This window comes from Bacillus rossius, chromosome 6 (assembly GCF_032445375.1).
Source record: "Bacillus rossius redtenbacheri isolate Brsri chromosome 6, Brsri_v3, whole genome shotgun sequence".
Taxonomy (NCBI): Eukaryota; Metazoa; Arthropoda; class Insecta; order Phasmatodea; family Bacillidae; genus Bacillus; species Bacillus rossius.
Window position 1 is genome coordinate 752,003 of NC_086334.1, and position 24,303 is coordinate 776,305.

The 24,303-nt window shown below is 35.9% G+C and overlaps 1 protein-coding gene across 6 annotated transcripts in view; it reads right to left on the minus strand.

The window, feature by feature from the left end:
- Positions 1–6,649: 6,649 nt before the first annotated feature.
- The window catches only part of LOC134532452 (phosphatidylinositol-binding clathrin assembly protein LAP), an 82,574-nt gene continuing 64,920 nt past the window's right edge, over positions 6,650–24,303 (minus strand). For 2 of the 6 annotated variants that reach the window (XM_063368859.1, XM_063368857.1), the window contains 5 exons: positions 17,820–18,024; positions 14,789–14,891; positions 9,912–9,953; positions 8,909–9,133; positions 6,650–8,470 (listed from right to left, as the gene is read on the minus strand). In XM_063368859.1, the coding sequence (XP_063224929.1) occupies positions 8,933–9,133; positions 9,912–9,953; positions 14,789–14,891; positions 17,820–18,024 (551 nt within the window). In that variant the 3' untranslated portion in view covers positions 6,650–8,470; positions 8,909–8,932. Of the gene's footprint in view, positions 8,471–8,908; positions 9,134–9,911; positions 9,954–14,788; positions 14,892–17,819; positions 18,025–19,581; positions 21,244–24,303 lie in introns of those variants that run through there. The other 4 variants (XM_063368860.1, XM_063368858.1, XM_063368862.1 and 1 more) reach the window with 3 other exon arrangements.

Sequence of the window (24,303 nt, forward strand, 5' to 3'; positions counted from 1 at the left end):
ATATTTTTGAAGTTTAGTTCTGTAAGGTTTCCTTTTTTTCTTTCCGTCGTGCGGCACGACACGACGAAATTAGAGATAGAATCTACTTCTTACGGACTGTCGTGGTGGTGCTGACGTCACGGCAAGCTTGTATTTGATTGGCTACTGAGCGTGTCGCGCCAGTCGTGGCATTGCAACTCCTGCTTCACAGGTACACTGTGCTTGCTATGCCACAGAACACACACGTCACAACTAAGCACAGTCCACATTGCATGGGGGCTCCCACAGAACTTCAATACAAGCTGGCCCATTGACACTTTCGAATGACCCCCCACCCCTCATTGTTTCCTCATTTCTTTGGAACGAGTTTGAATTACGAGCGAAACTTACGTTCTTGAATAATGAGTATGATGCATACATTCATACATAAAGTGCTGTCATGAGTTATGATGGTCAACCAGGAAGATGTTCATCCACTATTGAACAATTTGGTGACTCACGGAGTATTTACTGCAATTTCATTTTACACAATCCAAATCACATAAGTTAGGTAAAACATTTCTATATTTTGGAAGAAAAAGCAGTTTACTTCGAAATGTATAAATTGAATTAAATTTCCAAAAGTATAAAAACTGTATAAAAAATAAAGTTTCTTTGTTTCTATATACTACACTGTAATTTTTATTATTATTATTATTATTATTATTATTATTATTTTGTAAATGGAACTGAAATATTCTAGTAAAAATACAGATATTTATGCATTTATACGTTTACACGAAAACAGCTGTATCACTACAAAATAGTGTTCGCAGTAATACTGGGCTCGGATTCTTACCCGGGAATGTATGTTTTGTGTTGTCCCAGTACCTCCAATGGTTAAATTTATTTGTTAATCGTTCTCTGATTAGCTTTCTATTATTAACTGCGTATATTAATGAGTACCACAAAACAAAATAAAGTCAAATTATTTTTTCAATAGTTTTAAAAACAATTTTGCTTTAATGAAACATCAGAAATACTCAGTATTGTCTCGAAAAAAGTATTCCATGTAGGAAAAAAGTAACGCTAGCCACATGTTGTACAAAGGAACACTGTCTCTCGCGTGCAGAGTTGCTTCCTCTGAGTTGCGGGCGGACGGGCGGGCCTTGTGCGCCAGCAGTTTATGGCCGGCGGGATGCTGTCTGACGAGGTCTCGCCTCCCTGACCCTTCAACAACAACCACCGACAACACAAGGGGGGAAACCAGTTGTAACTTTGTACAAGTCTAGTTAGTCGTGGCTACAATGATCCCCGCACAAGCGACCCTCTCCCTGCAGGGCTGATCCCAGGAGCACTCTCCCGCCAGAAACACTCGGTCTGAGCTCGGCGTGGGGAAGGAGAAGGAAGGCCCGTCGTGGGAGCGGAAGAGCAAGATGGCGGCGGACATGAGCAGCAGGTGTGACTCATGCTAATCCCTGTGCGATCAGCGCCGCGACCCGCGCCTCGCTTGTTTCCCACGGCCAATCGCGAGCCGCCATCAGCCGGCGCTCCGCCCACCGCCTGGAGTCGGCTCACAGTTCTGTATTAACTACCCGTGATACCTGACAGGCAATTCAGGAGCATATAGTTTTAAAAATATAAATAAGGGTTGCATAAATTTATATTTAACCGTTCTTTCTAAAATGCCATTTCTACAATGGAACGGAAACGGTGACGGATCACTCAAACGTAGAGGGATCCCCCGCAACACTTCACTGTCGTGTCTGCTGCTTCCGCAGTGCAGGGAAACGTAACATATGGCAATAATTCCAAGGTTACGAAATACTAATTTAATTTAAATAAATATAATTATGCTTTGAAATCGTAGCACGAGCAGAATTCACATAAACAAATAAACCACAAGATAATAATATAACACTAGATATGCTTGTACTTGTACAATTTCTAACGTATTTAGAACATGAACAAACATGGCTACCACCACAGCCAAGTGCTCGGGTTCTATTGGTCGCTCGCAGCAACAGCTGCTCCGCACGGGTCTGTCTCCGTCTGCGTGATACTGCAGAAGCTCTGCTCATTGAGATGCGTCTGCGTTTACGTGATCCTTCTCTTTTTCCGTGATATTGTAAGGCGGGCCTTAGGCCGGGTTTATAAACTACGCAAGAGCGCAAGGACGCAAGAAACTCAAGACGCAAAAATTTACATAACGACGTTTCAAATACCAGTTCATAAACCACGCAACAATGCAACGCAAGCACCGCCCAACTTTCGACTTCTTGTGTTTCAGGTAGCGTTTCTGCTTTCCATATTTGAAGTGAAGCGTTCCGAAAACTTTTGGACACTCAGATATGTGCATAGATGCCACAAGATGTTCTAACTTGTTCAACTTCTGTAAAGTTAAAGAAAATAACATTTAAATCATTTAATTTAGAATTTCATGTGTTTTCATTATTGAGTGAACAAAAGAAGCCCATGGAATAAATACATTTCACAAGGTTTTACAATTCCAAGTTAGGGTTGGTGGCGCCTTGCGACCTGAGTGCTTTTCATAAACGACCGGATTTTCTTGCGTTCGTTCAGTGTTGCGATATTGCGTAGTTGTACTTTGTTGACATCAAATGTTTCTGGAATTATTTTTCAATTTTTTTTAACCTGGTTATGATAAGCGTGGTGCTTATTCTAAATAAATCACACTTTTCATTTTTATTTACTGACATTGTACTATTTTCTGTGACAAGTTCAATTCAGATTGGCATTTCGTCTCCCTAAAACTAGGGTCCATTGTGATTTGAGTGGTCAGATCATTAATTCACCTCTCAAGTTCCGACACGGAATATTCGCCGTTGTTAACACGTGGTGGTTTTCTCAGAGTTCTTACTTCCGTTTCCACAGCCCATTCATTCCGTGAATGCTCCATTTTCACCTTGTCACAGCTCCATCTGCTCTAATCTCTATGTGGATGGAAAATACGTTAAAACGAAATTATTTTGCTTCTAATATGTCGTGTATTGCTCATTATTTCAGATAAATTATAAACAGATTTTTCTATTAAACAAGTACTTGTGTAATGACTTTTATGAACTAAAAGGAAAAATGTTTTGTCAACCCTAGCATGTACTGAAAGAATGGCCACGTGTGTATTCAGTTTGGAAGTAAAACGTCCATGGGTAGCCTTCGTCTTGTAACGCTTTATGTTTAGTATGTATATCATTCATAAATCAATAATAATGAACCTGAGTTTTTCAGGGTTTGGTGGAAAGCATTTAATTGATTAAATGAAAGTGTTTCAAAGCAAAGGTTACACTCGAATAGTTACTCCAAAACGGTTTACATGATTTCATGTTTTCCATAAATGCTTAAACCCCACTTAAAAATTTGCCGTTAAGTTAATAAAAACCATTAAATAAGGACTTTTTATGGGGGGGAAAAATAAACACATAACATAATGAATTTATTGATACCCATGTGCAAAAACACGAAGTATTAGAAGCAAAATAATTTCGGATACTAATTGTTGTTGAAACTCGCAGACAAGTAGAGATAACGTCTATGAAGCAGGGGGTTATGCAGAATCTACGAGATGTTTCGTCACGGCGAGGCGGCGCGAAGAGAAACCAGACACCGCTTCAAGGATGGGAAGCGCCAGCAGCGCCGCGGGTGGGAAAATCGTGCGTTAACACCTCGCCAGCATTTGCCGCACGAACACCAACCCCCCCCCCCCCCCTTCCCCTTTTCGGCGCTGCTTGCCCGCTCCGTGCTGGAGTAATGTTACCAGACTGAGTTTTTATGTCCACACGTGACCATGCCAGCACCTAACTTAAGTTAGGATCTAGATATTGACTAATACGTACTAGAAATCTAAATGCCAGTTTGGAAAGACGAAAGTAGAGTGAAACGAAATAAGGAATGCTTTTGAAACCTTATAAAGTATAAACCAGACTAAGTATATTCCAGTTGTGCATGAATAAAAAATTGCAAATAAGTGGGGGATTCTGATGAGACATTTCCAGGGTAGGACTTGGTAGGTATATAAACAGTGTGTGTGTGAACAGTGAGGACAGAGGAGTGAAGGTGTGTGACCCCTGAGGAGATTTCATTTTGGAAATCTCAACATATTTTGCAATACTAAGAAATATTGCTACTGCCCTTTCTGCCACTTTTGTATTTTCTACGCAGCACACCGGGCAGAACTTCAATGGAAAAGTGCAGCCTGTCTGTGATGTATCACTTCATGCTGGAACATTTTTAAACAAAAAATATAACACCCTCAAAAATTCCACAATTTTCCATCCTTTGGTTTTTATTGCAGTTTTTAAGGCACCATGTAGAGTATGCAGCCCACAAATTCCTATGTCCAAAATCGAAGCTTCTCCAGAACCCCTCACTAGCATCTCTTAAATCCCTTAAGAGCTTAACATTCACATTAACCCGTCCATTGAAAACTGAATTATCTTATTCATGTCGATTCCAACTAATCCTGTGGTAAGAGCCTTCAACAAGTCTCCTAATGTACTATGCCCTAGAAACGCAGAAGAAAAGTCTCTTGTGATCACAGCTATTTTGCTCGTCCCAAATCCTAATAACCACGTCCATTTGACCCTTCTGAGCAACTTTATTTAGAGACCCGTCAAATCCAACTACTATATGTGAGGCACTAGAACATATGTTTACTAGATTATGATGGAAGTATTGTGCCAAACCAAATAGATACGAAATTTTCGTCCTATGTAACTGTATTTAACTTGCTGTGTGTCTGGAAACATTATCTTAAATGACATTTTTTTCAGCACTGCACAAAGAGTTGTGCAACGTAACTGTTGAGGCAAACCAAGTAATTTCGACCCGAGTGGTGTAGTCATTTTAAGAAATCAATTCAAGCCACACAACTCTTTGGTTGTTTCATGCATAATGTGAACTTTTGCAGGATTACTTAGTTTATTCAACTGTGGATGTCAAAGGCGTACTTATGTCAGGAACTTCACTTGTTTGTAACAATTTGTTCTGACTGAATAAACCTTCAGCAAAGTACCACTTGAAAGTGCTGCTACTGCCACTTGATGTTTTTTTTTTCCCTTCATGTGGCTTCTGCTTTTTTCCATATTGCTCAAAGAAAAGACACTTTTCCAGACAATACACTGTGCCGAAAACGGGTTTCCACGATCTTCTTGAAGCCATTCCTTAAATTGACCATCGAACAGCCATTCTCACGAAAATGAACACTGAATATGAGCTCATTTTAATACAATAACAGTGATTATTGGACCCGCAAAATTAAACGCCATGGAAAGACACTCATTAATTACGCAAATAGTCCTAGCTGTCACAAAATGCCTATAGGCACCGAGGCAGCATGGCACCAAGCACACACTCGATTCTCGAATCAAAACAAAGCACTAACGGCGTTTTCCACTTGAAATTGGCAGTGACGAACACAGAACATCTTACGGCAGAAGTTCGTTAATGAAACACTAAAACTGGCTGCGATATAACAGTCAAAACTGGAAAACATCCTCAACATGGCGACGAGCGACGGCAGCTACAGCTAGCACTGCTCGGCACGGTCCGGGCAGCGTAGCGCTAATCGGCACATTTTGGCGCGGCGTTGGCTTGATGCTACTCAGCACGGTTCGGCGCAACTTAAGAAAAGAAATTACGGACGTTCAAAGGGCCACTGCCAAAACACGCACAGAAATATACAAGAGACAAAGAATCCTCAGTTATTAAAAAAATTCCCTGACATTTCCCTGAATTCCCGATCAACGTGATTTCCCTGATAAATCCCGGTTTTCCCAGCTTTCCCGGCGAGTGGCCACACTAAACGAAGAGGGCCAGTGTAAAGTCTACTTAGCTAGTGCAACATGTTCTTATAATATATTTAAAATTTAAGTTCGCAAATTTCCAGGAATAAATAGTTTACAACCATAACAAAAGGGGCACAAAGGTGTGGTTCTGGCACAACATTTGGCAACTGTTGCCAACAAATCGTACGAATGTTGGCGATAAATATCGACAACAAATGGCGTAAAAATCTCAAAATTGTAGTCAGAACATAGTATTTAGTTCAGGATACAGTCAGACGAATATAGCTTCATGCAGATGTAATTATATCATTTTTGTCAGCGTTCACATAGACGTCAAAGAAGATCGAGTTGTTCTCTATACTAGCTGAAAGTATTCTGGGCAACTTATTTTAAGATATAAATTTTGATGACTGAGGATTGTGTGTACATGAAAGCAGATTATCAGGTAGTTGTATGAATTACAAATTAATAATCAAGTTCTTAAAGCTTTGCATTTACCTATTTGGATATTCCTCAATTATACAAGACTAAAATCACTTCTATTACATTAATTACACTATTAAGACTCCTAGCAAATTGACAAAATACCCTGAAAAATTTGGAAAGCTATAATAAATGAAAAACTTATCGTTTGAAAATTTTTAAGTTATATGACAACTCCTAAAGATAAAAATGAAAATATGCATTTATGAATTTACTTTTATAGGATAGCAATTACAAAATGCAATACTAGCAATTTTCAGTTTTGCTGCTACAAGGAAAACTACCACCAATGATTCCAAAATCATTGGATTCATTTTTTTCTGTTCAATGCAGTTGGAATCTATAGATTCTGCGAGTTCCAGAATCTGATTTGATTGAACTACAGATGAATAAATGAATAGGACTTCGTAATGAGGTATTTGTATTTCTATTATCAGTATACACAGACAAAAATCTCTGCTTTATTTCCAGCAATAAATACAATTAAAAAAAACTTGCTATTTTAACATAGCAACACACATAGTTCAATAAATTTAGTCTATATAAACATTTTATTTAACAAAAATATCATCTCCCAACGAATTCCAAAAACAGCATACAGTTTTGTTATACCTACAACACACATCCCATTCTACCATCTCTCGTCAACACATTATTAACATTAGGTGCACTGACTGGAATGTTTAAAGAATACAGGGCCAATAAAGGTACACTTAAATATGCAGTACCTGGCATGATGTTAACCAACATCTAGTACACAAAAGGTTTCAATTAACGTACACTATATATGTAACTCTTACACCTTCCCCAAGTTTAACACTTTACACGAAGTGTCGAAAAGAACTTTCCAAAATTTGACATGGAATCTTTTAAATCTAGTGTAAGTTCTTTCAAATAATTTACTATAACGTAAACATTGAGTGCAACAATAGCGACAATTCACAGCATGCTAACAAATGATTTCTTACTAAACATTTGGAATAGGTAATTGAAAAACTACGTTGCCATATTAACTACGATACAATAGTTTGTGACACTTTACAAAGTATTAGTTCAACCTACATATTGTCTTGATAGAATGGTTATAAATTTACAGTGATTGCAAACTAGATATACACAAATCCACTCCATTGCTTGACACACTATACCGATGTGTTTTACCATAAAATAAATTATGCCTGCTAGTTAAGCCCTAATGGCGGATTCTTTCTCAACTGCCTTCAACTACATGAAGGACAGTGCTCATCGCTAAAGGCACAATCACTTCGCTCAGTTCCATCCTTCATTTAGCCTTGGTCAAACAGGAATTAAGACAGATAAAAACAAAATCCAAAATTTTACAGACTATCCATTATAAGGTTATTTATTATAAAGAAATAATTTTTTGCAAACTTTTACCAAGCAGCAAAACTAATTAAATGTTATAAGTTTTAACTAACAAACAGTAACATTCATGGCCAAAAAAATCATGAAAATCAAGTGACTACAAATGCTTTAAGCAGACATCACAGTTAACAACGAATGCATATAAAAATAACAACACACTCATTATGTATGTAAATTATATTATTGCAATCAATAATAAACAAAATCTGAAAACAATGAGTATCATTTACTTTATGTCACCACGTTTATCGTGCCAATATTAGGTAAATATGAACAAGACAAAAACTTGACCATACAAAGTTTATCTGCACACTGGCCCCCTTACTCAAGCTAAACAACTGTACAACAGCTATGCAGTAATTTTTTTCCAAAACAATATGCCTATTCAACACTAAATTATTCTAAATATATACTGTACATTTACAAACTACTACAGATTTACATCATACACACATGTACATATACTATAATGGTAAAAATAAACAGTCCAACAGGTTCTCCAACAAAATTTTTTTTTAAATTTAACAGTTTTACCAAGAACATAATAGTAATTACAAACTTCATTAAATCACATTTTGTACACTACCAAAACAACTTACTGCTGTAATACTGTCCATCATAAATTCAATACACAAGTGCTACACAAATAATTTCTCCACCCCGAGTATTAGCAATTTTTTTTGTAGGGTGTAAAACTTCACTAATTTTCACATCTGTTCTCTTCAAAGGCTCGTGCATACCTTTCTTATACTGCAGTGGAGAAATTATCTCGTGATATGGCCGTTCTAATTTTAGACTTATTTACAGATGATTTAGCAGATCAACTTCAAATACAGTTCCTGGAACAAAAAAAAAACTCTTAATTAAATGTTCTCAAATATTAAAAGAACACATTACAATTCAGGTATGCAGTAATAATGCAGTTTAAAGAGATCTATCGTGTGCTTAGTATCAAGACTTGCATTTCCCCCCCCAAGCCTGTTGTGGGATAATAGTATCTGAATATCAACATATATACACCATATCAAGAGAACAATTGTGTGTTAAGTATCTTATACAATGCTTCAATCTTTTGTGGGTTTCAAAATTACAATTGAAGGCAAACAACTTCTAGCAGCTATTTGTTTATCAATTATAATTTTGTCCTTGGAATATTACTTATAGAATGAAAATTTGTCTTAATTTTAGATAATTTTTTTTTAAATCTTGACTTGGAAATGGTGAAAGTTAATTTACCGGTACATCAGATGACGAAACCAACATTAATAATTCCTCACCTCCTGAAGCGAGCGGCAGTCCCTTCACAGAGCACCGAAGGGGTCCAGGGGCTGACCGGCCATCGCCGGCGGGGCCACCTGGGGGACTAGGCTGGGCTGCTGCGGCACCAACATGGGCGCCGCCCCCATCCGCGGGCTCCCCATCATCCCGGGCCCGGCCATCATGGGTGCGGCCATGGGCGCCGCCTGGCCCACGGGTCTCATCGCCGGGAGCGGCTGCATGCCCTGCGCACGACACCGCTGCAGTCACGCCTGCCCTTGCCTTGCCTTGCCTTTAAGTATTCCATTCAAGTTCACGTCCACGTGCGACAAGTGGCACTTTCTGCTTATTAGGTATGGATAGAGATAAAATATTTAGTATTTTTTATAATGAACAAGAGATGCGAGAGAATAGCAAGGATACGGATTTGCTCTCGAATGAAAAAATCTCCATCGGACATAAATTACACTTATAAATTCCTTCAAAAGTCTGCAAGTCCTTTAGACATTTCAAATCACAGGGTTCACATACCAAAAATAAATTACACTCGTTAAGTGGTTTTTCTTCACATTTTCAATCACACTATTCACATTAAAATGAACGATACTTAAAAAATTGCATAAATCAATTCTTTTTCACACGAATAAATGGAAGATACTTTAAATAAAATAAAAGTTAAATGGTAGCACCAATCGTTAACTGTTACAAAAACTGAGGAGTAGACAAACTCAAGCAGCATTATGGGAATTCCGTAGCATCGCTACCTCTCCCCTGCCGGCTCGTTCTGGCCGTTACAAACTTGCGTACAGCATGCTGCACTATGTACACAGTGCTTGCTTCCCTCATGCCTATGATTTGATTTCAAGATTGTTTGTCATCTATTACTAACACTAACCACTCCTAGTACTGTTTAAAATACTCTGCTTTACATCTCATGCTCAAAAATGGTACAATGTCGTAAAATAACCTCAATTTAAAATAATGTATTTCCACGTCCCATCAATGTGGTAGTTGGGTACTCACCAGGGCCGCGACGGGAGGGTGCATGCCGGCCATGCCCTGCCCCTGAAACAGTGCAGCATGCTCCCAGCGGTGCTCTGCATGCATCTCAGCCACTGCCTGGCTTCAGGGAGCACTAACCTTCCACATGCCGTTTTAATCATGTACACAACATTTTTTTAAATGTACTTGTAAAATTTTATTTTGTAAAGAAAAAATGTAATGACCTATTAGGGAATATATTTTCTTGTTTCTCAAGATCTGATACTAAATTCTTACTTTTAAGAAAACTTACCTGAGCGATACCGTCTTAAGTTTCAACTGTGTCATAATTCTTTTGTATAGTTATATATTAAAACTTTTGGCTCTTTAACCATGGATCATCATTAATGGATTATTTTTTTGTGTAAATGCCTCATTCAGTATTTTATTTATTTTCAATTTTGGTTCTTCTGCCTAAAATTTATATTTGGATTTATTTAGAAGCTTTAAATATGTTTTTAGAACAATTTCGGAAAATGAAAAACAAGAGACAGGGATGAGACCAAATGGTGCCAGGTTTCAGGACTTTATGGCTGAAACGTTTGGGTGTTTTATGTACGTAGTCTTACGAGGGAAAATCAGCAGATGTTCACTCCCACAGAGAGTAAAATTATCGGGTTTTTGCACCAGCCAATCAGAAAGAACTTAGTAATTTTTTATGTTTTATTTTCTTTACAGGAAAAGCCTAGATGAGAGAGTTAGAAAATATCTATACTGATGTGTCCTATTAAGAGCTGTGTGATTGGTTAGTGAGATCATGCACTTGCTTTTTCCCTCAGTAGTGGATGTAGCTCATAGTTTAATTTGTCAGAGTTGTTAGTGTTTTGTGTCGAGAGGTCGTGCCGTTCACCAGCTCAATATTTTTATGATATTGTAAGGGCAGACAATTTCATGTCTGTGCCACAGCCATGCTGCAGTAAGCTGCAACCTTCATTTTTCAGTATCTTTCGGACTTAATTAGAATGTAAGCCCCAGACGTGTGTTCAGGCCCGGGTGGTTCGTTTGTCTACCAGGGCATAGTTCCCATTTTATTAGTACCTAGCAGATAAAGCAGTTGCTAGGAACATTATTTCGCCAAGGCACAGGAATAATAGTTATCTGCGAAAGTGAGTGAATGTTCTTTTATCTTTCGGACATGTGTAAGGCAAGTATTTTCACGATATTTAGTTCAAGCTCATATTTACATTCAACTAATAACAGTTTTGGATAATTTTATTATCATTAATAGAACTAAATACCCAGCTACCTGCAACAGTCGACGAGAGCATGTATGTATCAGTGTTCTTTTGTACGTGCAAGGAACAGTCGTCGTCTTAGCCGTGCATATTTGTGACTTGTCATACACTGCAATCTAAGCACAAGAGACTGGATGCATCCACCCCCTTGCTACGTCAGTGTCACTACCACTACCAACACCCAATGACAACACAACACTAAATTACAGTTGTCCTCGATTAACAAACACTTGTTTAACGGACATTTGTTATAACAAACTATATTTTGTTGCCTTTTAATTTGGTTAATTGCCGCTAATCTTTACTGCCGACACTTCCGTGACGCAACTTGCGAATGAGCTGGAATAGCCTGTACACACTCGCATCGAAGCACTGCAATGCGTACATATGTGAATAATTCTTTTATGTATGCATGCATGCAAAATGGTTATTTAAGGATGACAACCATTTAAAAAAAATGTTAGCGCATCTTTTCTTCCGCGCCTATAAAAAAATGGTAAGACACTGTATTAATATTTACAATGCGTGTGACAAACATAATGACCGCCAACTACCCCCTTCCACAGGTCCTTGCGTTCCGTTATGAAGAGGGAAACTGCAGGTCGTTCACCGACTTTCAGGATGGCTACTACGAAAGCAGTTTTATTCCAAAAAAAATTTTAGTCAGCCATTAGTCCTTTGCTGTACAAGCTCAGTGCCATTGCGGTGTTTTTACATTAAGTAAACAGATTAAGTTTAAATAGTTTATTGCATTCAGTGAAATATATTCTAGTGTGTAATTCTATGTAACTTATCGACAGATTTAGACTTTACTTACATTTCTTGCAATATGTCCATGCAATAGGCTAGCCATGCTACCCCTCTGTCACAGGCATGCAAGGGGAAATGGTTACTTGTAACGAACTACCTCACTTCATGGTCTTTCTCGCACCCTCACTCTTGACACGGTCACTGGACACCTTTTTACAACCTTCAGGACTGCTTTGTCCAAGCATTTCTGGCTGTGATGCAACGAACCATCCCGCCACAACCCAGCAAGTCACGAGCCGCATTTAAGTTTTTATGGTGCATGTTCATAAGATTTTCTGCCATTCCTTACATACTGGGTTGCGTTTCTTTAATGTCAGATGTATAGTCATAATTGTATTATGTACAGAGTTTAATAATGAACCCAGGCATTTTTGGATGGTCTAGGAACATAACCCGGGACGACAATATTATTCCTTATAAAGAAACTTTATTCAATTAACCGTCTTTTGCTTCATGGACAATTTCCGGGAATGTAGCTTATCCGTTAATCGAGGATTTACTGTACACTAAAAATGTTCTTGCATACACATTCACATCCATTACCACTTACATTTACTTGTGCATAATTTTCATTACAAGAAAAATCTTGTGCATGCACACCCAACTCTTAAAATCACAAATTTGTATTTCCTACCTGCCCAAGCCAAATAAGCAATTTTTATATAAAATACTAAGAACAAAAGTACATATCTTTAAAAGATTTGTGCAATGGGAGTGCATGACTTGATGTAGGCTTTTGGACATACGCCATTGCTTAGCACATATATGTCTGCAGAAGAAAACTACAAAAAAACACAAATGACAAAAAACACAAATTATGCAAAAAATTGCTGTTGTCAGGATTTAACGCCACACAATATTCCACAACAGGAATATGGTCAACAAGGAAAAAACAAAGAAAAATGGACTAACAGAATGAAAAAAAAAACCACAAATGATGACAGCACAAAAATTCCGAACCCATTTTTCTTTGTTTTTTCCTTGTTTGTTGACCATATTCCTGTTGTGGAATATTGTGTGGCGTTAAATCCTGACAAAAGCAATTTTTTGCTTAATTTGTGTTTTGTCATTTGTGTTTTTTTTTTAGTTTTCTTCTGCAGACATACATGTGCTAAGCAATGGCGTATGTCCAAAAGCCTACATCAAGTCATAACAAAAGTACATGCAGGACAACCCAAAATTAACTGAAACAAATGTACTTCAGAAATAAATAGTGTATACTAAAATAATACCTAGTTTTCCAGCTGGCCAGGCAATGTATCAATACATACTAAACACACTACAAGCATATGGTACATTTAAAAAAAAAAGTAGTGATGGGATTTTCGATACTTCGATACCTCGATACCTTCGATACTTGACGGTATCGCAAAGTATCGAGTATCGAAACTATAAGTTCAATACATTTTTTCGATACCGGAATGCTTGTTCATTTGTATTGAATTAAGTTTTGAGTCGCCATCGTACAAAATACAACTACAGTATAACCTCGATGATACGTTCCCGTTTCATACATTTTCCCGTGTCATACGCCGATTAATTTTGGTCCCGCCTAAAGTACTACTATATTTACAATTGTTTACTTTCCCGGAACATACACTTATAAACTCATTAATTTCCCGTTTCATACGTTTTTACTTAGCGGAAAAGTCCTAAAATTCACAAATTTTTTTTGTTAGATATATTCCTCCTGATAAATTACATTTTAATTAATGCTTTTATTTTGAAAAACGTTCATTGTTTACCTTTGCAAACGTAAGAAAATAACCATCGCACCATAGATATGGATAGTATCAGGAAGAATGTGCACTTCGCTAGTAGCATTTATGGCCAGCACCAAGCGAGACTAGTGGCGCAAACTAGCAATGATTATGAAAATGGTGCACACGCTTTAACAAGGCACGGATCTCATATTTTGTGCATTCATTAATCTTTGAACTGAATATACATGTTTGTTATTGTTTTCTTACGATCGGATTGTTTTGTATTTTACGTTTCTCAAGTTAAAATTTTATTGAAAATTGTTCTGTTGCATAAAGTTGTTTGTAAAATGAAACAAACAAGCAAAAATTTCTGATTTTAAATTTACAATAGCCTAATTTTTTTATTTCTAATTTAGGCTTGGTGACTTTTCCCCCCCTCCAAGAAAGGTCATCAAACATTTTGTAAGTCCACTGTTTCTCATGTCAGCTTTACTTAATTATGGACTGTATTTTACATTTCTGGTTGTTTTATTATATGTATTTATAATAATGAATTCATATCTTTCATTAATATAATGCAATTATTTACACATTATGTATTTAAGTTAAATCTGACAATGCTGGTATGATAGATTGAATTTATATAGATCTAAACTAATTTATGTTATTTGTAATAATTGTTACTTAATGTTTTCCCTGGAGTATCGAAAGTAACGAAAGTATCGAAAGTGTGGTATAGTCCCACCTCTAAAAAGAAGTTTATATAATTTGTAATTCGCTGAATTTTGAATTGAGGTGGCAACTAAAAAAAAAGTCTTTGAAATAGTTTTCATTTAATGTAAAACCAACTCAACACAAACTTTAAATATGTGGTTTAACACAAGCACTGATGAACATTATAAGAAACTAACATTTATAAATAAATTGTTAATGCAAATATGTAAAGTAGAATAATTTTGTGCGACACTGATGAAATAAAATAAAAATTTTATAATAAAAATGTTGAACTATCAATGTAAAAACTACTTGCACATTCACCTTACAAGAGTAAAAATACCGTAATTGAATTCCACAGCAATAGAGCAAGAACAAACTGTTTACGAGAACATACCATTGGTCTATAGCCAGCTCCAGTGGTTGCAGCCATTGGCTGAGGAGTCCAGCCAGCCATGCCTTGCTTCGCTACGTTCTTGGGAGAGTTCCACTGCACACCCCTGCACATTAACACAAATAACTGGACATGAACACCTGTTACGGAAACCTCTAGTTTATGCCATTTTAAATACATGTTCAAATCACATACAAATTAACGCCAAAACTGATTTAATTTTAGCAAAACCTGTTAACAGATACACTATTTTTACATATTTCAAGGGACCAGTAAAAAATATGTACCGTAAAAACTGGGAAAACAAAAAGAGAGAAGTGTTAAATTCTTTTATTGTCTCACTTTTAGAAACATACACCACACTAAATAAAATGTCTATTACTAGAACTTCACAATAAATCTAACCAATCTTGCAGTTCATTATTGTTTAAAGTGGAATATGAAATTATTGGCTCTTGAATAAGAGATGAGAATGTTGAAGCAATCAAATTATGTCCACTTGTTATGGTGAGATTTTTTAACACAAATTTGACTGTTTAGTTAATTGGTGGTAACATTTAATTAATTTCAGATTTTTATGGGAAATACTATAAAATGAACTACTATCAAACCTTTTGTTTACACATTTAGGAACCGAAAATTTTAAAAATATTTATGTTTAATTTGGAAATTCATTTCTGTCAACTGTATTTTCAAAATAGGGTGCATACAAAACATGTTAAGAATGTGAACAGTGAATGCGCTAATTTAGTCTATTTCAAAAAATTATGCAGTTTTTCAGCCGTTTTAAATGTAATGTTCCGAAAAAATTCCTTGTACCTTCCTATACTTAAATGCTATTAGTTAAAAAAAATATTTTAGCTCTTTTATTGCTACTTCATTTATGCTAGTACATTTTGTTAATCATATTATCTTGTCCAATCTTTCTACAGGTGCCACAGATAAACATGAGTCAACTGGTTTTACTTCCATGTTTACGAATGTGCGTAGAGACATAGGCACTCAATGTTCCTTCATGTTGTCACCCGAGCATTGGTGGAATGAGTGGGTGGGGAAAACTCGAAGACCAAGAGAAAACCCACTGGCTCGGGCAATTATCAGTTGCAGTCAGCTTCATTTCTTCATCAAAATCCTTGCATATTTTAAAAGATTAAAAATAGTACAAAATATGTGACATCACCCTCTTGTTTATACATACTTTGCTTGTTAATGTGCAATTTAATGTAACAATTTTTAATAAATACACATTGCTAGAGACATGCAAAAGGTGTGTTTATTTTGTGATGAAAAGTGGTGTTATTTTCCCTTAAAATTGGTGTTATTTTTACCTAAAAGTGGGGTTATTATTTTTTTTATTTTTACAATTTCAAGTGTAAGAAATATGAAGAGAACATTGTAATATAATTGCACTATCAATTGAAACATTATAAATTAAAATTACACAAATATAGGTTAAAAAGACACAAGTTTAAGAACTCAGATTCTAAATTAAGTCAACCCAATAATTTCAGAACCAAAGTACTTTGACACAACATTTAACTTTCAAATGAAAAAAATAGCCATTGTAGCTCAATTTTCTTGTTTCAAATTAGTTCTCTTGTCAGTGAGAACATTATTGTATTGTAACGAGAAGCGTTCCGAATCAACGTATGCACACAACATCCACACTGCTTCCAGGCACTTGTCAGAAAATTCAGGTTGTGAAAGTTTTAAAACTTTAAGTGCCTTCACTACATCCACACTGCTTTCCTTCATTTGTTTCTCAACTATCTGTTTTAACTCTCCAAAACTGGTGATCAGCTCCTGGCGGTCCATTTCTTTCAGATTGAAACTTTACACAACTTAGCAAGCAAAATAGGGCTCATGTCCGTAATCAAAATATTTTTTGGATTAAAGACAGTCAGTGTTTCAAAGTCAAGTCTGCTTGGATCTGTAGCCATCAAGCTGGTAAGCTTCACCAGAGATTTTGAAGACACTTGCACTACACTTATTTTCACAGCAGCTGCTTTCGTGGTGTTCATGTGGTCCAAAACTTGTTTTGTTTTGTCAAAAAAATGCACTCCTTCATGTTTCCAAAGTTGCGCTGCACCTTGGTAAGCTCACTATGCAAAATATGAGCGTTTGGCTAGCTCCTGTCTTCTAGCCTCGTTATTAAAGTATTTTCGGATTTAAAAAAAAAAAATTTAACACATATCGCCCAACTACGTATTTACCCTCGCATATAATCCACTATCACGAAATTCGCGCTCACGAAGTTTGGTGATTGCTTGAGGTTTCGGCATATTTTACACTTTCAAACCTATGCTGAGAAATATGAAGACGTTTTCTATCACAAACTACAGTTTTTATAAAACAGTTGCACTGTATAAAACATTTTTAAACAAAAATTATCATTCTTAAACATAAAACGTAATTGTTAAGTTTGTTTACTTTAAAAGAACAAAATGAAAAAAGTTTGCACAGTCCATAGTACATGCAAGATGAACAGTTGTGCGTAATTTATAATTTGCTTCGCGACACAAGCGCTGTAACGCACAAAATATCCAACAAAATGGCCGTACATTACTCTTTGACTCTGTAAACGTGCCTTCGAGACATGAGCGTTTAGTGCACGAGTGCAGTTCGCCAAGAGCGCGTCGTATCAAATAAATAATGAAACGTAAACATTGGCAAGTGTAGTCTTTACGTTGATGGTGTTATCAGTGGTGACAACGGCTATTTATTTACTTTTTTTAAGTTACCAAATGGCGGGAAAGTGTGGTTATTCTTGGTAAACAAACGTATTTCGCAAAAAAAATTTGCGGTATCAGAAATTATGTAAAAGTGAGGTTATTCGTGCTAAACTTACGAATTTTGCGTAAAAATTTGTTTTATCGTAAATGCGAAATTTGCATGTCCCTACACATTGCTGATAAGTTTAATTTATTTCATTCATAGCTACGAATCCCAAAAAAAGAAATATTAAAGTGGCAAAAAAATTGGACGCACGCATTTCCACACTAAACGTCATGCAGAGTCTGGAAGCGACACGTACTTGACCGCCACCTGGCCGCCCTTGTTGATGGCCAGGTTCTCTGCGAGCGAGGCCAGGCTGCTGTCCAGGTCGCCGGTCAGCACCGTGGAGGTCCCGCCCGGGCCCGCGGGCTGCTCCCCCGCCGCCGTCCCCCCGGCTGCAAGCCCAGCGCCCGCGTGAGGCGTCTGCCCCAGCGGCCGGAGCACGTCCCCCAGCGCGTCGAAACCTGCCGCAACCAGCCCCCTGCAAGCCCCGCCACCGCCCCCAAGCCACCGCCCGGCTCCCGGCACAGCTACACGACAAGGTTTAACAAAGTGTAGAAACCAGTCAGAGAGGAGAGAAAAGAAAAGAAGCAGCATTCCCACAGTCAGCTGACAGGTGTCACCAAGCATTACACTTTAACCTGCAAGCTACGAGTACCACCCTATTGCAACGGCTGGGAATAATAAATCTGACACACAATATTATATGCTTAAAATAAATATAAATAATACTTAAAATGAACTATGTAACTTGTTAAGTCAAAGGCAAACGTGTGTGTGTGGTAAATGATCCGATTTGAGTTAGCAATAATGAATTGATGTTTAACTTGTGTATTAAAAATTTAGAATTAAAAGTAATTCAAAATTCATATTCTATAGAACAGAAGCTATCCATCTATTAAGAAAACAAAAATACTGAACATGTTTAGTTACATCAACATGCAATGGCAGTAGGTCGTTAGCTACATCACTATTGCTACAAGAAATCTGACTAGCCATGTGAAATTTAAAAAAAAAATTTTAAATAATAATCTACTAAAAGATAGCTAAAAACAAGTATAATTCTCACATTATTTTAATGTATATTCCTTGGCTGTAAAGTTTTGAAGAGAAGGCATTATACATATAGAAATATTTTTAAATTTCTTACATTTCTCATTCACTATGTTTTAATATCAAATCACTGAACAGATTTTTCTAGTCTTTCTTATTATAGTTTTATTATAATCTTTCAAAATTTATGCTAATTTTCCTTCAAAATAAACATGTAACTGTTTTCCTCCAGATTGTTTATTTTATAATTATGTACATAATCTTTCATCACAATAGAAATAAAGATATGAATTTGGCACTTAACCTAATAAAGCCACAAATAAAATATGCAATCAAGAAATTTTTTTGTAAGAAATAACCTAAAAAATATTTTTACATGTCAAAATTATTCTGTATGTACTTTCAAAAATTGAAAAACTAAAACAAAAACATAACTGAAAAAGGAGTATTGCAACAGGTATGATATAGAGAATAAGAGGTATATTTAAATACAGAATCACTACGGACAAGATTTTATAGTGAATTGTGATAAAACCAAAAGAACATCAATAAGCATAACAAACCATATACGTACGTACTAGCACCACAATGATAGTTAAAACTATGTAGCATCAAATGCAGCTAAAATTACTAATTTGATTAGCATTTATTAATTCATTAATAATAATTTTATAAATTAAAATAACTCTTTTAAAGTCATTTATTTAGAAATTAGTTTTTACCAATATATCTATGGACTAAACTGCTATGTAATTATTCGTTTTACTTTGACTTTGATCCCTCATCTCCAACTCATTTTTACATTACTGATGTTTATATGTTTTGAAAACATACAAATGCTTACAGATTTATTTTTTATGTTTCGAGTAATGCTCATTATTAGGTATTTTGTTGTGAACATGCATTAAGTAACCATATCAAAGTCAAAATTAGTCTATTTCGCTAAACTAGTAACTATGAAAATTTTTGTATGTGATTATCAATACATTTTTTTTTTGAATTATCATTTAATAAAAATAGAACTACTGAAATCTCTCAATCCAAGAACTAAATTTATATATAAAATACAATCTAAACCAATTACCATTTCAATTTCAAGAATGGGTTAAATGACCATCAGTTACTTTTCAACCATTTTTCACACATATTTCTAGTCATTATCAACATTCTATTTTCAAGTCACGTAACAGACCTTAAATAGTATTATTTTTTTCTCTGAAGGTACTTTGTTCAATGAGCTAGGCTGTCTTACACGAGACCACACATTATACATTGTAATTTCAGATTAATACATGCTATTTACACTGGCTTGCATGGTAGTGTAAGAGTCTGGGCAAAATTTTAAATATTTTTTTTGCCCCCTCATTTTTCAAAGTCACATCTGGAAGCCAGCCAAATTTTGTTAAAAAATACACACTATACTGTAAAATTAAGTTACGCAATTCTAGCCATTATTAAAATTTAAATAATAACTATAATCTGAAACAATTTAATATAACCAATGCAGAAATTAAAAAGTGTATGGCATATTTTTAGATTTCTCTCATGTGAAACAAAGGAAGATGTTATACAAGCTGGAATGTAACATTTTGCTTGAAATTACAAAACAATTTTATAACTCACATTTTTCATTCTGATACACAACCATTCTGACCAATTATTTCTTTGGTTCTCCCTAATACAGAATTTGGACATACAATATAATTAAGTGGAGATACAGCCGTATCATTAGCATTAAAAATATGCAGATTTAGAATGTTAATAAAATTATATGTTTACCAAAAGAAAATCACTTTACAGTTTACAATAGTTGTGGCAACCCTGACTTTTGAAAGCATTTAAATGTATGCAACAGTAAGTAACAATCTACAAATATTAAATGCAAAACATACCCGTCATGAACTAACTCCATGCAGAGAATAAAGTAACAAGCTAGGTATTATAAAGAGATGAAAGCAACTAAAACTAGTTTCATACAGCCATGCAAAAAGTCAAAAGCCATGCAGAACACAAGATAAAGAAGAGAACACATTCGACTGCTACGTAAACGCAAACACGAACACAAGTGAGTACACAGAGCGACCACTACGGCGGAGATGCGAGACCGTCACCTGCCATCGCCGCAGAGTAGCCCGAGGTGACGCCCGCCGGCGGGCCGAACACGCCCCCTCCTCCGCCGGCCATGTCGAAGCTGCTGAACCCACCCATCATGCCCATGCCCACGGGGGCGGGAGCCGGGACCGGGACGGGGGGACGCGAGGGGGACCCGCCCAGGGCGGCGCGGATGCTATCGTTCAGGTCATCCAACGCGCTCTTCGAGGCACCCCCGCCAGCGGGGCTCTGGTGCACCGGGGACGCGGTGCGAGAAGCGTCGCCCGTGGAGGGGGGCGGGGGGCGCGGGGGCGGGGGCGACGAGGTCTTGCCTGCCCCGGGGACCGGGGAGGGAGCTCGCCCCGCCACCAGGGGCTGCATCAGCCCCCCCTCCTTGGCCTCGCCCCTCCCGGGATCCCCGGTCGGCCCCAGCACGTCGCCGAACAGGTCTGCCTCGGCCAGGGCGGAGGAGGGGGGCTCGGCGGCCGGGGCAAAGTCTGACATGAAGGGGTTCGGCGCGGACATCCCGGCAGAGGCAGCTTGCGGAGAAACACACACAGCACTTCAGAGTTGGCACGCTCTGCTCTCTGCACATTCGCAGCATTAAAAGGGGACGATATTCACAGATTAGTTACCGTACGCAAGAAGCTACCATTTTTTTAGCATGCGTAAGTTGGCTACAAAGTAATTAATGTAGGAAGTGCATAAATATAAATGAAACATTGAAACAACATATCAAGCGTGTGTACAAAATCTGAACTTAATTTATGTTGACCGGTATAATTATCTCAAATATTTCTTTCTAAAAAGATTAAAAAGTTCAAGTATCAAGTATACTTTAAACAAGCAATACTATTTTACTGAACCCTAACATGGATAACATATCGTCCCCCGTTAACAGGTGGGTGCATTCAATTTAAAGACTAAATCCTCATATATACACAAGCAAAGGCCTTCGACAAATAAAATTTTCATTAAAAAAAATGTTTGATCTGAACAAAAAAAAGATTTTCCACATTTGAAGTGAAAATGTTAATACAGAATCATAAACTTTAAAGTTTAAACGTATTCAAGCAAAGATTAGCACAAATATTGGTTGTATAAATATTACAGCATTATCCAAATCCAGAAATGTCATACCTATACTATCACTTTAAAATTCTGAAGTTAAGAATAAAATTACAAGGTACATTTTAAGATACAAAATAACTTCAAATAAAATTTTATAAATCAAAATTAGTAATTTATAAACTTTATAAAAAACTTTTTCTTTGCTGGAACAGTTTTGTTCTGACAAATTTTCTGGTTATTATGAAGTAGGTACATTTCCTGTGCACATTGAGTTTCACATAAATGTATAATCACACAAAGCAATGAAAATAATAAAACTACTAAACAAATTATCTATGAAGTTGTGAATAAATGTAACACATTCTGGTGTCTAAATTTGAATCCCTTTGCTATGTTATTAAAAAAAATTATGGTTCATGGCTGATCTTCCCCTGAAAAAATAATGTTAACATACACCCTTGCAGAGCCACAGTTACAATTATAAAGTAACCAAAATTATAATGGAATTGTAAACTAATAACTTAACACAGGTCATCTTTTAAAAAACCAGAAAATTTAAAACTAATACCTATGACTGGAATATCAAAGGTATCCAGGAGTAATTTACACACTAGCACTTAGACCAATACATAAATCCAATAAAAAGACTAAATTGAAGTTTTTATATTTCCTAGCTGAAACAGGCTTGCTTGTAATCATACTAATTACAGACCTAAATTTTAAGAAAGTAATTATATTTTGTAATTCATCTCCACGGAAAAAAAAATATTAGGCCTGTGTGAATTGTGAATGTCAGTTTGTAGTTTGAACTGAATATGAATACCAAATTATTCTTGAATACGAATATCTTATTTAAATATTAGGAATGAGATTTATAATTTCACCAAAAATATTTTTTTCACATCACGTAACCACTTCTAAAATATGAACAAATATTACTGAAGTGAAAGGTTGGTTAAGTTAAAGTCAGCTAAAGTACATAATTATATATGGAAAATGTTTGTTAAAATATGCAAGTTATTTATTTTCTTAAATTATTTATTATTATTTGAGTGCCTACCAATGGTCAAGACCTTTAATAGGCAGGCACTTTACATATTACATATTACATATTACATATTACATAAAATAATACACACAATAGTATACAGTGACAGTCACAAAAAAAAACAACGAACATATGACAGGACAAGTCCTAACAAAGGAAACAAAAAGATATAAATAATTTAAAATTAACAAAATAATAATAAAATATACACACAGTATTTAATAAAATGAATTATCATTTATGAAATAAAAAAAATTGTTTTTAATTATGCTGCTCACCTAACCCAACCAACCAACCTTTCATTTCAGTTCCTAGTCACCTTATTTTCCAAACCCTGCTACTCTACTTACTGATTCAAAAAATTGATCCAAAAAACTCTATGAATATCTAAGGTTTAAATATGTAAATATGAGCTCATTCAATCACTAATTTGGGAATACAGCATTGAAAAAAAAAAATTTTTTTCATAAAATAGATTGCAATGGATTTTAAGTATTATGCAGTTCATGAAAATTTTCTGGATAAATATGTAGAGTAGCAGGTTGTGGAAAATATGGTGAAGAGGAACTGAAATGAAAGATTGGTTGCTTATGTTAGGTTGGGTTGGTTTAGGTTACATTAGCTGCATAATCAAAAAGCTATTTCATAATTTAAATATTTTAACAAACATTTTCCTTATAACTGTTGTAGCTGACAATTTAACCAACCTTTCACTTTTTTTGTCTAATTTTGCAAAATTTGTAAAATGATATGAAAAAATAATTTAAGTGGGATTTTAATTCTCATTCCAACTATTCGAAATCAATATTCGTATTTGCAAATAATATGATACTCATATTCGTATTCAAATCAAACTAAAAAACTGATACTCTTACAGGTCTAACAAACATTTGATAGTGTTGAGTTTTGGTTGGTGTTTAAATGAAATTGTCATCCTTATGTTCGTGCTTAATATCAAAACGTGCCACCAAATTACCGGAAGTTTACTTTACGTAACGTAAGTACTGGTACCTAAAAACACCTATCAAAACACTACATTTAAAATTAATAAATTAAGTATACGGGACATCAAAATTACATATTTTTCTGTGCAAAATATGAAAAACTGTATGCACAAGTTAATAAAGTTTATAGCTGTGAACACAAATTGGATGCAAAAATTGCTTAAAAATTGTGCAAAAGTCATCTTAGCTTCACTAAATACTATGCAAGATCATGCGTTTCAAGTTTCATGACAGACCAGGAAAGATAGTTCACAAAGAAGAATGAATTTACATGTTCAGGCAAGCATTATGAGTGTTAGGAATGTTATTGAAATTGTTTGCATGCAATTTCATTTCCCATCAAGACTGGTGAAACACACTAGTACAGGCAGAAAAATGCCTACATTCAGTCACTTCCATTTTGGTCTAAATTAACAGAAAACCAAATAAAGTACCTATCAGTGAAACTGACACTATTAAATTATCATCAAAATGCT